The 12,339-nt window shown below is 37.9% G+C and overlaps 1 protein-coding gene across 32 annotated transcripts in view; it reads left to right on the top strand.

Annotated features, from left to right (window-relative positions):
* The window catches only part of R3HDM2 (R3H domain containing 2), a 139,585-nt gene that overhangs the window by 72,800 nt on the left and 54,446 nt on the right, over positions 1–12,339 (top strand). For 13 of the 32 annotated variants that reach the window (XM_072655137.1, XM_072655157.1, XM_072655156.1 and 10 more), the window contains 3 exons: positions 2,513–2,640; positions 4,110–4,243; positions 10,977–11,173. The exons of 11 other annotated variants lie outside the window; for them this stretch is intronic. In XM_072655137.1, the coding sequence (XP_072511238.1) occupies positions 4,189–4,243; positions 10,977–11,173 (252 nt within the window). In that variant the 5' untranslated portion in view covers positions 2,513–2,640; positions 4,110–4,188. Of the gene's footprint in view, positions 1–2,512; positions 2,641–4,109; positions 4,244–10,976; positions 11,174–12,339 lie in introns of those variants that run through there. 8 more of the 32 variants (XM_072655149.1, XM_072655139.1, XM_072655140.1 and 5 more) reach the window with 2 other exon arrangements.

Genomic DNA, 12,339 nt, shown 5'->3' with positions numbered 1-12,339 from the left:
TTGAGAATGCAAGCAGTTTGCTATAGGTTACACACATGTAGCCATATAAAACATATTTGTCATGTTGTGAAAGAAAGCACAGACCTGCCCCCCTCAAAAGAAGAAAATTTTAAAATTATGTTTCGATTTGCATTCAGAATCTACCAGTTCTTTCTTTGTAGGTGGATAGTATTTTTCATAAGTCCTTCAGAACTGACTTGGATCGTTGTATTTTTGAGAATGGACAAGTCATTCACAGTTGATCATTATACAGTATTGCTGTTACTGTGTACACTGTTCTCCTGGTTCTACTCATTTCACTTTGCATCACTTCATGTAAATCTTTCTGAGTTTTTCTGAAATCCACCTGCTCATCATTTCCTATAGCACATTGTATTCCATCACAATCACATACCACAACTTGTTCAGCCATTCCCCAGTTGATGGACATCCCCTCAATTTCCAGTTCTTTGCCACCAGAAGAAGAGATGCTATGGATATTTTTGTACATCCAGGTAGTCCTCCTTCTCCTCCTCCTCCTCATTCTGCTTCTTCTTTCTTCTTCATCTCTTTGGGATACAGAACTAGTAATGTATTGCTGGGTCAAAAAATATGCACACTTTTATAGCCTTTTGTGCGTAGTTCCAGATTGTTCTCCAGAATGGTTGAATCAGTTGGCAATTCTACTGACAGTGAGTGCTTTAGTGTCCCAATTTTCCCATGTCCCCTCTAGCATTTGTCATTTTTCTTTTCTGTCATATTGCCAGTCTGATAGGTGTGAGTGAGTTGGTACCTCAGGGTTGTTTTAATTTGAAATTCTCCAGTAGTGTTTTAGAGCAATTTTAATATGACTATGGTAGTTTTGATTTCTTTGTCTGAAAGCTGTGTCCTTTGACCATTTATCAATTGGGGAATGACTCATAATTTTATAAATTTGACTCAGTTTTCTGTATATTTGAGAAATGAGGCCTTTATCAAAGAAATTTACCATAAACATTTTTTCCACAGGTATGATTACTGTGTATTTCCCTTCTTCCTATTTTTGCTCCTTGTTTATCCTTCTTTCTCCCTCCCTTAACCCTGTCCCTTCTCAAAAGTGTTTTGCTTCCAACCCCTTGCACTCCCAATTCATCCTGCCTTCTGTGAACCTCCCGTGCCTTCTCATGTCTGCCTTCCCTCCTGTTTCCCTGAGGGTAAGATAGATTTCTATACCTAATTGAATGTGTATGTTTATTCCCTCTTTGAGACAGTTCCAGTGAGAGTAAGGTTTAAACATTGTCTGTTGCCCCCCTATCTTCTCCTCTACTGTAAAAGCTGTTTCATGCCTTTTATGTGAAATAGTTTGCCCCATTCTACCTTTCCCTTCCCCCTTCTTCCCATGTATCCCTCTTCCTCACCCCTTAATTTTATCTTTTTAGATATCCCATCATAGTCAACCCACACCCATGTCCTCTTTCCTAACCTCTAACTTCTTCACTAATTTTTGTGCCTCCTTTCTTAAGCTGTTGATTCTTTTTTCATGATTTTCTTACATTACTTTAATTTCTCTTCCTAATTTTTCCTTTACCTGTCATTTGATTTTTAAAACCCTTTGTGAGTTCTTCCAGGAATTCTTTTTGGGCCTGAGTTCTATTCACATTTTTCTTTGAAGCTTTGGTTGTAGCTGTTTTGACTTTGTTATCTTCATCTGAGTTTGTGTTTTGCACTTTCCTGTCACCATAGTGATTTTTTATGGTTAGATTCTTTTTTTGTTTACTCTTTTTTTCCCAGCCTATTTCTTGAGTTTTAACTTTATAGTAAAGTTGGACTCTGCTCCCTGTGTGGAGGAGGTACTGTCCCAAACTTCAGACTTTTTGTCGGGTTGTTTTCAGAGCTACTTCTGGGAGTCTGTAAATTTTCAATTCTTCTTAGGTAGTGTGATCTAAGGAGAGGTATGGTCACTGTTCTCTTGGCCTGTGCTTTGGTCTATAAGCAACCACAAACACTCCTTTCCACCCTAGAATTGTGATCAGGGTCCCTGCTCTCCTGTAGTCATATGCTCTAGTGTGCTGCTGCCCTTCTTTGCCCTGAAACTACATAAGGGCAGCACAACAGAGTCCTTTATTCTGTGCAAGCAGAGGGTCTGAGCAGTTATCCAACCCCCTTTACCACCTGTGAGCTGAGAGCTCTGGAAGTCATTGCAGCTGCTTCAGTTGCCTGTGATACTTGCCGCTGGCTTGCAGGTGTGCACCCTGTGCTGTACTGTACTCTTCTTTCATCCCAGTGAGATGGACTTTTCCTGCCAACCTTCTAAGTTGTTTTGGAGTGGAAAATTGTTTTATCCCATCCTTTTGTTGGTTCTGCTGCTCCAGAATTAGTTTTGAAGAATTATTTTAAAGTTGTTTAGAGGGAAATTTGGGAGGGCTCTGGTGAGTCTCTGCCTTTACCCTGCCATATTGACTTTACCCCCCAAATTACCGTCTTTTTAAAAAAAATAAATTGATGCCTTTTTAAACATCATTTCCTCCTTTTCCCTTCTTCTCTCCTTTCCCAGAAAACCATTCTGTAAAACAAATAATGTTTTAAAAAGAAAAGAAAATTGAAAAAGAAGAGAAAAGCAGATTTCAGTACATTGAAAGAGTCTGAAACTATATATAGTGTGGACCTCAGCAAAGGAGTGGGGTGAGGATGTCTTCTCCCATCTCTTCTTTGGAGTCATGTTTGTTTTTTGTAATTTTGCAACATTCACTTTTGATTGTTTTTCCATTTACATTGTAATCATTTTGTATATGCCTTACTTGGCTCTGCTTACTTTATCATTTCATAGAAATCTTTTCTTGCTTCTCTATGTTCACCATATTCATAATTTTTATAGCACAGTAATAATTCCATCCATGGTATCAACAGTTTGTTTAGCCACTTCCCAGCTCAGGGGTATTTACCTTATTTTAAATTCTTTGCTATCAAAAAAATTATAAATAGTTTGATGTACATGGGGGCTTTCTTATTAATGACCTCCTCATGTAGGCTTAGTAGTCGAATCTCTGGGTCAAAGGATGTGGATATTTTAGCTGCTTTATTTGTATAGTTCTAAATTGCTTTCTAAAATGACTGTCACGTTGTTTACCAACAGTGAAGTGGTGTGTCTTATCTTCTTACCATCTCTCCAACTATTACTATCTTTTGTCAAACCAAAACCAAGAAATACGCATGTAAATATACTTGCAAAGTTCTTCTTAAGAACTTTAAGGAAGTAAAGAACAACTTAGTTAAGGAAAATTCAAGTCTCTTGACTGGATTATGCCAATGTAATAAAAATACTACCAAAGATAATTTACAGTTTCGATACTATTCCAATCAAACTATCAAAGGTATGTTTTATATAACTCAATAAAATAACAAAATTAATTTGAAAAAATTAAAGCTCTAGAACTTCAAGGAGAATAGAATAAGAGGTAGGGATGAAGAGTGAACAGCACTTGCAGACTTCAAAACATATAAAGTAGCCACACTCAAAGCAATGGTGTTGATGAAAAAATAGAGAGGTAAATACAAATGAAAATGGGAAATAATCGAACTCAGGCCCATGTTCTATAAATTGGAAAATATAATTACGTAGTAAAGTTTTATTTGATGAAAACTGCTGGGAAACTTGAAAAAAGTCTGGCTAAAATTAGACTTAACACCAATACCTTACACCATATTCCACAACAAATTCTACAAGGACTTCTGACTTTAATATTAAAGACGAGAAGTAGACTGTATAGCTTTCACAGATATTGGTAGGAACTGTGTTCTTAACCAAATGAGATAGAGGTAAATTACCAAAGATAAAATTGACAACTTTGTTTATATTGAAACTGGAAAACTTCTGTACAAACAAAATTAATGAATCTAACATAAGAAGGGAAGGCATCATATGCTGTCATTGTATGAAATTCAGGGCTTGGTATCTAAAATATTTAAAGAACTAACAATATATAGAAGATCAAAACCCCTGCCCCAATATATAATCAATCTGAGGATATAAACAGTTTTCAAAAGAATTGTAAACTATTAATAACCATATGAAAGAATGTTCCCTTCTTCTTATAGTGTTTGAATAAATAGGTTGACTTTTTGTTGTTTATTCTTGTTTCATTGCTTCACAGTTTTTGAGCCCCAAGATCATGATAGCTTTCTTCCCTCCACGGTGCTACCAATCCTCACCTTAGACACAGGCATGGATTAATGATGTTGCTAAGCCGTATTTTGCTTATGAGAACTTGGGGATTTGTGGAATTACGTGAGTAAGATACCAAGTCAGTCTCTCCTAGTCATTAAAAGTCTCTAAATCCTTTTTAAAAAACCCCACAAAACTATACTTATAATTTCATAACTGGCCATGTTTGCTATGTTATGCTTACTGTTATGTTCTGTCCTAGTTAATATGCCTGAGAGTTTCAAAAATATTAAAAAAAATTTTTTTAATCTGTTATCTCCTCTATTCTCATTCTTCTCTTTTCACTGACTCTTCAGCTCCTTGTAATCTGACTTCCAGCTTTTGAAACTTTTCTCTAAAGTTACCAATGTTCACTTAATTGCCAAATCCCATGGCCTTTTCTCAGTCTTCATTCTTCTTAACCATTCTGCAGCATTTGACACTGTGGATCACCTTTCCCTAGATAATTTCTTCCATCTGGATTTTTCTCTTAGTTCAACTCCTACCTGATTCTTCTCAGTATTCTCTCTGAATCATTGAAGATGCTCCTTCTTTTAATGATAAGTATTCCCCTAGGCTCTAAATTGAACTTTGTCCCCTCTCTCTATCCTCTCAGTATCTTACCAGCTCCTTTGGGTTCCCCTCTATCCAGATGACCCTCGTATCTTACAGATCCAGTCCTGGTCTCTTTCTTAAGTGCCATTCATAGGTCACTGACTGACTCTTGACCTTTAGACATCTCTAACTCAAAAAGTCCAAAACAATTCATTATCCCTCCATTGCTTCTCCCAAGTCTTAACCTTTCTTTCTAGTTTTTATATTTCTATTGAGGACACCACCATCCTTAAACTCACCCAGTTTTGCAACCTTGGAATCATCCTTGACCCCTTACTTCCTTTCACTTAAGGTATTGTTGATTCATGCCAAGTGTTGTTGATTCTACCTCCACAACAGCTTTCATGTCTGTCCCCTTAGTTCTGTGCTGAGGGTTTGAAGAGAGAAAAGAGGAGTGGTAAAAGGAAAAATATAATGATGTTGAAAGATGAAAGAAGGTGTTGGAATTTGCTATTTTTCATAATTGAGATGCATGAGAAGAATATATAAGCATGGAGGAAAGGATGGGTTGGGAGGAGGCATCACGTGAACCTTAATCTTAAGTGAAACAAAGGAGGCCTGAACATGCACAGAAACACTCAACCAGAATTTGGTCCAGAGGTACATCAGACTCAACATGGAAACAAGTAGGGATGGGGTGGGTGGAGCTGCATTTAGAGGGAAGATAATACTGGGCAACAAATAACTACAAGCCAAATGAGCATTCTGGGTCTGAAGGGGAGATTAAAAGGGGAAAAAAAATAGAACTAGAATATAAGTAGGTGCCTTAAATTGCCTCTGCGGTGTGTGAATGCAATGGAATATTATTAATGCACTATAAGAAATGAAAAGAGATAAATTTCAGAGAATCTTGGATAGTATGAGCTGATACTGAGTGGAAGTAGAACTATTTATTTTTGGAAAGCAACATGATACAGAAAAATAACCTTGAAAGACTTAAAAGAACTCTGAGCAATGCAATAAACTCCTATGTTTCCAAGTCACGACAAGTTTTTTTTTCTGTTTGTCTCAGTTTTTAATGGGGTTAGGGTGGGAGGGGAAGAAAGTTAGTAATAATGATACCAATCAAAGAAGGCCATTGAAACTTTTTTAAATGGGCAGAAGAGACCCAAAATTCAGTACAAAAATCAGACAAGCAGAACAGTTTTAAGAGTAATATATAGAATTTGTCTCATATTTTTAAAAAGAAGGAGCAACTGGTGTGAAGTGGAGATTCATGATTTCATATGTAATCCACTTTGTGTTCTGTATGTATAGAAATGCTTAGGGTTTTTTCTTTTCTTTTTTTGGTGTTTAGATTCAGAACTTTAAAAAAATTTTGATCTCTCCAATTACATGGTTATCATCACCCCTCTTCTGGAATATTGCAGTAATCTAATGAATCCTCCTGCCCCAAGTCTTTCCCTTTTCCAGTCCATACTTCACTGGGCTGCGATAGTGATATTCCTAAAGCACAGTTGTGACCATTTCACTTGCCTGCTCATTTAAGTCCACTGTGGCTTCCTATTAATTTTAGACTCATATACAAACTCCTTTGTTTGGCATTTAAAGCCCTTCACAACCTGCATCCAACCACTCTAATTATGTTGCTCTCTTTCATGTACTCATTGGTCCAGCCACACTGGGTTTCTTGCTATTTCTCGATGATACTCGCTCCTGCCTTCTGCATCATAGAATCCCTAGTTTCCTTCCAAGCTTAGTAAAACAGCTGCCCCCTTCCTCAGTTGCTAGTGTTTCCCCCGGTAATTGCCTTTTATTTACTTTGTATATCCTTAAGTGTGTATGTGTTGTTTGCCCCAATTTAAGGTAAGCTCATTGAGGGCAGGAACTGTTTTATTTTTATCTTTGAAGCCCCAATTTCTTCAGACTTGACATGTAAGTGGTGTTTAATAAATGCTTCTTGAGTTATTGGTTTTATTGTGTTGGGTTATTATAATAGGGCTGTCTCTACTTCAGAGATGCTTATCTTGAATGATAGTTACTATGTTATACCTATGATATTGAGTAATAAGAAAAGAGTAGGAGGGATTGGATTTAAATACGCTGTAAAATTTATATTAGCTATGAAGAGCAACCTGATCATGCTATGAAAGATAAGGTGGTGATGTAATCTCTAGTTAGATATTTGTGTTAGTTCAGTTTTTGGGCAGGATGGAAGAGAAGTAAACGGCCTTTTAAGATCACTTTTTCTCCCCCTTTATTCTGGAATTCTTTGAGTGAATCAATAGGAATAGAAGCAGCATAGAGAAAACCATCTCTGGTGCTCTCTCTAGGAGGGAGATGCAGATTTGATCCTTTTGCTAAAGGAAGTGAAAAATGCAATTTTGGCCAGCAATGCAGAGAGCCTGTCAGAAATTGCAGTAAAGTTCAGTTAATGTGTCAGTCCATTAAGCAAGGCACCTGCGATTCTCATTTCAGAACAAGTACCTCCATAGTAGATATTGAGAAAAGAAAGCAGGTACATTTCCAGAACATTTTAATGGAGCTATTCCCTCTGCATTCTTTCCTGAAGAATTGCTGTGGATGGAAACCAGCACCTGTGGGGTTTTCCCATGAGTTATTTACTCCTTTGCAGTCACAGAGAAGGACGTTTTTTTGTTTTTGTGATTGAAATTGGGACCATCATCAACATTAGTTGAGTGAGTGCTAATGAAGTTTAGTTTTGGTTGATTCGTATAGACCTCAACGGGCTGGCACATGTTCTAACTGACCATGTTCCGTTAGTACTTTATATTCCAATACACTGTTCTCTAGTATATTTTATTCCCTTTCAGAGCTTTGAGGTGGAGGACCCAAAAGGAACTTCCCTTTTTCAGTTATTTCCTATAAGTCACATCACTAAACAGAAACTACTTCTCTAAGTTTGTGGTGTTCATAATGCTTCTTGGTCCTCCTGTATTTCTGTCAAGGGCTATGTGAGAAGGGCTTTTGGTGACTTAATTTTTTTTGTTTAACATTTTTTCCCTCTCTTTAGCATGGTGGCTAGTTGGAAAATAGTCACTGCTTGGTCTGAAAAGATTATAGTGAAATGTAAGGCCTTAATATTGCCAGGGTTCGTCTAGTAGAGTAGGACAGAGGTTTCGCTGGTTTTTTTTTTTTTCACATTAAGCAGTTATTCTTGTCTTCTTCTTGGTACTCTGTTCACATATTCTTAAGCAAATAATTCCAGACTATCTCTATTGTCCCTGAGAGTCTCCTGTGTAATGTCCTTTTGGCTCAGTGCCTAGAAAGTTGATGGAAGGATACATAATCTCATTCTGCTCTGGAATGCATTTACCTTGGCAGACCAGAAATTTATAGGGCATATGCAGCAGTCTCCCTGACAAAAGATTGCTGTATCTTGGCTCCTGATCACCTACCTGCTTATCATCCCATCTTCTGGCCCCAGCAGTCTGGCAGTCCCTTGTGAGTAGCTTTGAGCTGCTGTGTGTCCTCAGAAGACATTCCGCTTTAGAAATTGTACTGCTTTCCTGGCTGAAGTGTTAAATGTGCATAAAGTAGGATGCAGGAGGCACATATATAGGCCCTCATGGGGGCTTCACAGCTACGCATTATTCCTGTTGTGGTTATGTTTCATTTAGTCCCATTTCTCTCTTAGAACCACCCTTCTTCACCTCAAACCTTGCCCCCCACACCTTTTTCCTCCCTGACAGGCCATAAAGCTTAAAAAAAGTTTATGTATCTATCCTTCTTTTAGTTTTCCTTTCTTTTTCTAAAGAATTATCTTTTGAATAGTAACTTTATTCCTTAGACACAGTTTTAAGGTGTAACTTTCATTTTTGTTTCCCTATTAAGAGATGTGCCAGTATTTTTAAGAGGTCTGATATATGCCGGGGATGAGGTGGGAAACTGTAGAAAAGGAAGTTTTGAGGTAAAAAATGGTTTTACTTTTACGTTGCATTGATTAGCATAGGATAACCATGCTTAACAGGATAAGTCTTCTGATTCGGGTAGCCATTAAGGAGACAATTGGATGCCGTCTGTTTTACTGGTCTCTATAGACAACCTTCTAGATTCTGGCTCTTTTTAAAACTTAATTTGTTTTTGAGGTCTTCAGTATTCTTGGTATCTTTGATGAATACTTATATAGGCTTTCTTAACATTGCATTATTCTCTATTGGTTCCTTATCCCTCATTTGTGGGAAACCAGTAATTCCTTGGAAGTTGCCATTATGTAGTCCCAGAAATTGGTAGGTCCACTTAGTCTTCCTGATGCCCATGAGAAGGAAGGCAATAAGAACTCTCGGAAGATTGAGTTGGAATTGATGGCTGTATCCCTTTTTTTGGTGGGGAAGGGGATGAAATTAAAAGACAAGATTAAACAAGATGCAACTTCCATGACATAATAGTGCATAGAAATCAGTCCCCTAGACAACTTGATTTTAATTTTTTTCTTGGCACTTTGCCCTAGAAATTCTGGCAGTATCAAACACCATAACATCATAACAGGTATCTGGATTATTGATCCTCTTCTGGACCATAGAGGAAGAGAAAAATGAACCACAAAGTAGATTTCCATACTTAGATGGTTTAGCTGCAGAAAAATAGCTGCTTTGCATTTTTTCTCATGACCCTCATTTTTTGAAACAGCAGTCTGAGAAAAAGAGACTTTGGGGATGAGGAAACATGATTGCCATTTTCAGATATCTGACTGCTATGTAGAAAAGGGCATTAGACTTGTTCGTTGTTGCTTTAGAAAGTTAGAATTATGGCTAATGGGTAGAAAAAGGAAGCTGTATTTTGGCTCTATAAAAAAGGATTTTCTAACAGTTTGAGCCATCCATCAGTGGAAGGACTGTCACAAAGTAGTGAGCTGTGTGTCTTGGAATTGTTCAGGAAGAGACTGGCCATCTTTAAAAATACCATCAGGAGGAATTCCTGTACTGAGAAGGAAGTTGAATTAGATGACCTCTAAGGTTTCTTTCAGATGTCAGGTTTTATTCATCCAAGATATGTTTATTGATTATCTCATGTATGAAAGGTACCTTGCTAGGTACTGAAGGTATACAAAGATGAGTTAAAAAGTGGTCCCTAACCTATAAAGTACTCAATATTTCATAGGAAAGATAGGTATACAAACAAGTATAACAAAAGAATTTGAGGAAACATAGCTGGGTGCTGTGTTCAAAGTTCTGACTTTATTCCTGCTAAGGTAGCGCAGTTAAGAGCTGTCAATGATGGCATGAATTTCATTTTTTACTAGTTCTTCAAATTTAGAGCACCAGTTTGTGATCATATATTAGCAATTTCTGTGCAAAGCCCCTAAGTTTCAATGATATTTAAGATTTTATAGAAGACTTAAGACAAATGAAAAACAGTTGACCATTTTTTTCTCCTCAATTCACTTTTTTTTTTTTGTTTGTTTTTCACTTTTTTATTGGGATCCTGCACACAAAGTGCTGGCTCAGGAAACTTCAGCTCATCTCTGGAAGCTCAGATCTCATGCAGATTGAGGATGCGTTCGTCCTCGGTCATAGTGAAGGAAAGCAGTAAAGTCTTAGATAAATACATGTAGCACTGAATCTTCTCACCATTTCTTAAGGATTACCTGTATCTTCAAATTTGTCCCAGAAGGAAGGGAGAGTCTTTGATGGCAGTTGTCAGCAGTCATTGTCATCCACTAGTATGTTTAGTTTCTAGGACTACGCTGGGGACAGATAGGAATTTGAGTTTCTAAACTCGCCTCTTCAGAAGAAGAGTAGTTGGGCCTGAAGTATTCAGTTAGTGATCCAGGAGAGGGGAAAGGTCTTCACACCATTATTGGTGCCAAACATGTTTGACTTCAAGTGTTGTTTTGAAGAGTAGAAATCTGGAGTCTTTATGTGAAGTGGTAGTATTTGCTTCTGGTCCTGTGTGTTGTAGCAGCGCTGGCTTCTCTGACAGTAACTGGTCCCTGTGAGGTGCATGAGGTGAGTCTCTGGGGGGTGTCAGAGTAGATCCTCCTCTTCCCAGGGAGTGGAGCAAGTGGGGCAACCTTGTCCTGATGCTACAGATCTTGCTGGAGTGCAATAAGAGTCTTCTGGGGAGATCTGTAGGGCTGGGGAGACCTTCATGAGAGGAAACCCAGGAAGCTACCAGAGTGAGCGTTTTGTGTTGAGAACAAAGGAAACACCAAAATATAAAATGCAGATCTGTACATGGGGAATTTAAATACAGAATTTGTCTCATACCCTTGCTTTCTTTGTACTTACTCTTCCCATAGGTGTCTATAGACGCTGCTATATTCTATTGAAGATGTCTAACAGTAACACTACTCAAGAGACCCTGGAAATAATGAAAGAATCGGAAAAAAAGCTGGTGGAAGAGTCTGTAAGCAAGAATAAGTTTGTATCCAAGTCACCAAGTAAGGAAGAGATTGAGAAGGAGGGTGAGGATACTAGTGTTCGGCAGGAGACGCAGGTAAGGGACCAGGAAGGCATACCTTGGCTTTTACTTGGAAAGGGTCCCTGTTGGATACCAGAGGAATCTGTAAGTGTTTGGCCACATGTAAGGTCGAAGGTCTCCAGCTTCCCTTTTTTATGTATCAGTTTCACTTGCTTTCAAAGGCTCTTCCTTTTAAAATAATGAAATCCATACAGAAGTTTGTAAAGAGGGTAAAACACAGTTCCTGATCTCAGAATCTCTGTGTTGTAATATGTATGGCTTAACTACTCTCATCTACATTATATGCCCAAATCACTAGCCATATTCTAGTATACTTGAGATTTTTCAGAAGAGAAAAAGAAAAGTAGAATCACAAGCATGTGATATGACAAGTCATAAAATGTTGCAGTCATTAAAATCTCGCAACCAAAACTGTGCATCTGTCCTAGTGCACAGTGTTAAAATTTGTATCCTGGTTGTGTTAAAGCAATCAGCATTTACTGGGTCAAAAATAGGTTCTGAAATTGCCACTTGGTGTGGGTGATTGAGCAGTGTTTCACACCTTGGCTGCCATGTTGTTTTCTGCCCAAATTCTTACTGCAGAGGAGAGAAGAGGGCAGTTCTGTCACCAGATAGTACTTCCCCTCCAAGATTTGTTTTTTTCTTCCACTAACTTAATCTAGTCTCAGAACCAATTCCAGCCTAACCTGACTCTTCTTCTGTTCCCCTACAAAGAGTAATCCTAAATTTCTGCAACAATATTGCTTCAAACAACTTGGCCTTCCATTTCTTAAGTTTCTTCATCTCCCATGACCTGCATTGTCACAACCTATCAGTCAAACACAGGGACCATCACTTTGATCTCACCATTGATTATAAGTATTCTGTTTCCATGTTCAAGTATTCTGAAAATGTACCCTCAGACCATAACCTATTGTCATTCCATATCATCCTATGCCTGTTATTCCTAATGCTAGTCTTTATCTTCAACGTGATGTCTACTCATGTGACCTCTCAGTTTATTGGTTTCTCTTTCCTCTCTTCCCCATTTGAGAAGTAAACCAGTTCCACATTGCACTGTTCTCTTGCTCTAAAGTCCCTTGCCTAGTTTTCCTGTCATTGCTCAGGCCATGTCAGACTACATCTCTGTATTAATTCCCACTATCTGCCTCATCTATTTCAAATCATTTGCTGTTGAACAA

The sequence above is a fragment of the Notamacropus eugenii genome, chromosome 3 (assembly GCF_028372415.1).
Source record: "Notamacropus eugenii isolate mMacEug1 chromosome 3, mMacEug1.pri_v2, whole genome shotgun sequence".
NCBI lineage: Eukaryota > Metazoa > Chordata > Mammalia > Diprotodontia > Macropodidae > Notamacropus > Notamacropus eugenii.
The sequence above is the reverse complement of the archived record's forward strand: the minus strand, read 5'-3'. Positions and strand labels throughout refer to the sequence as shown.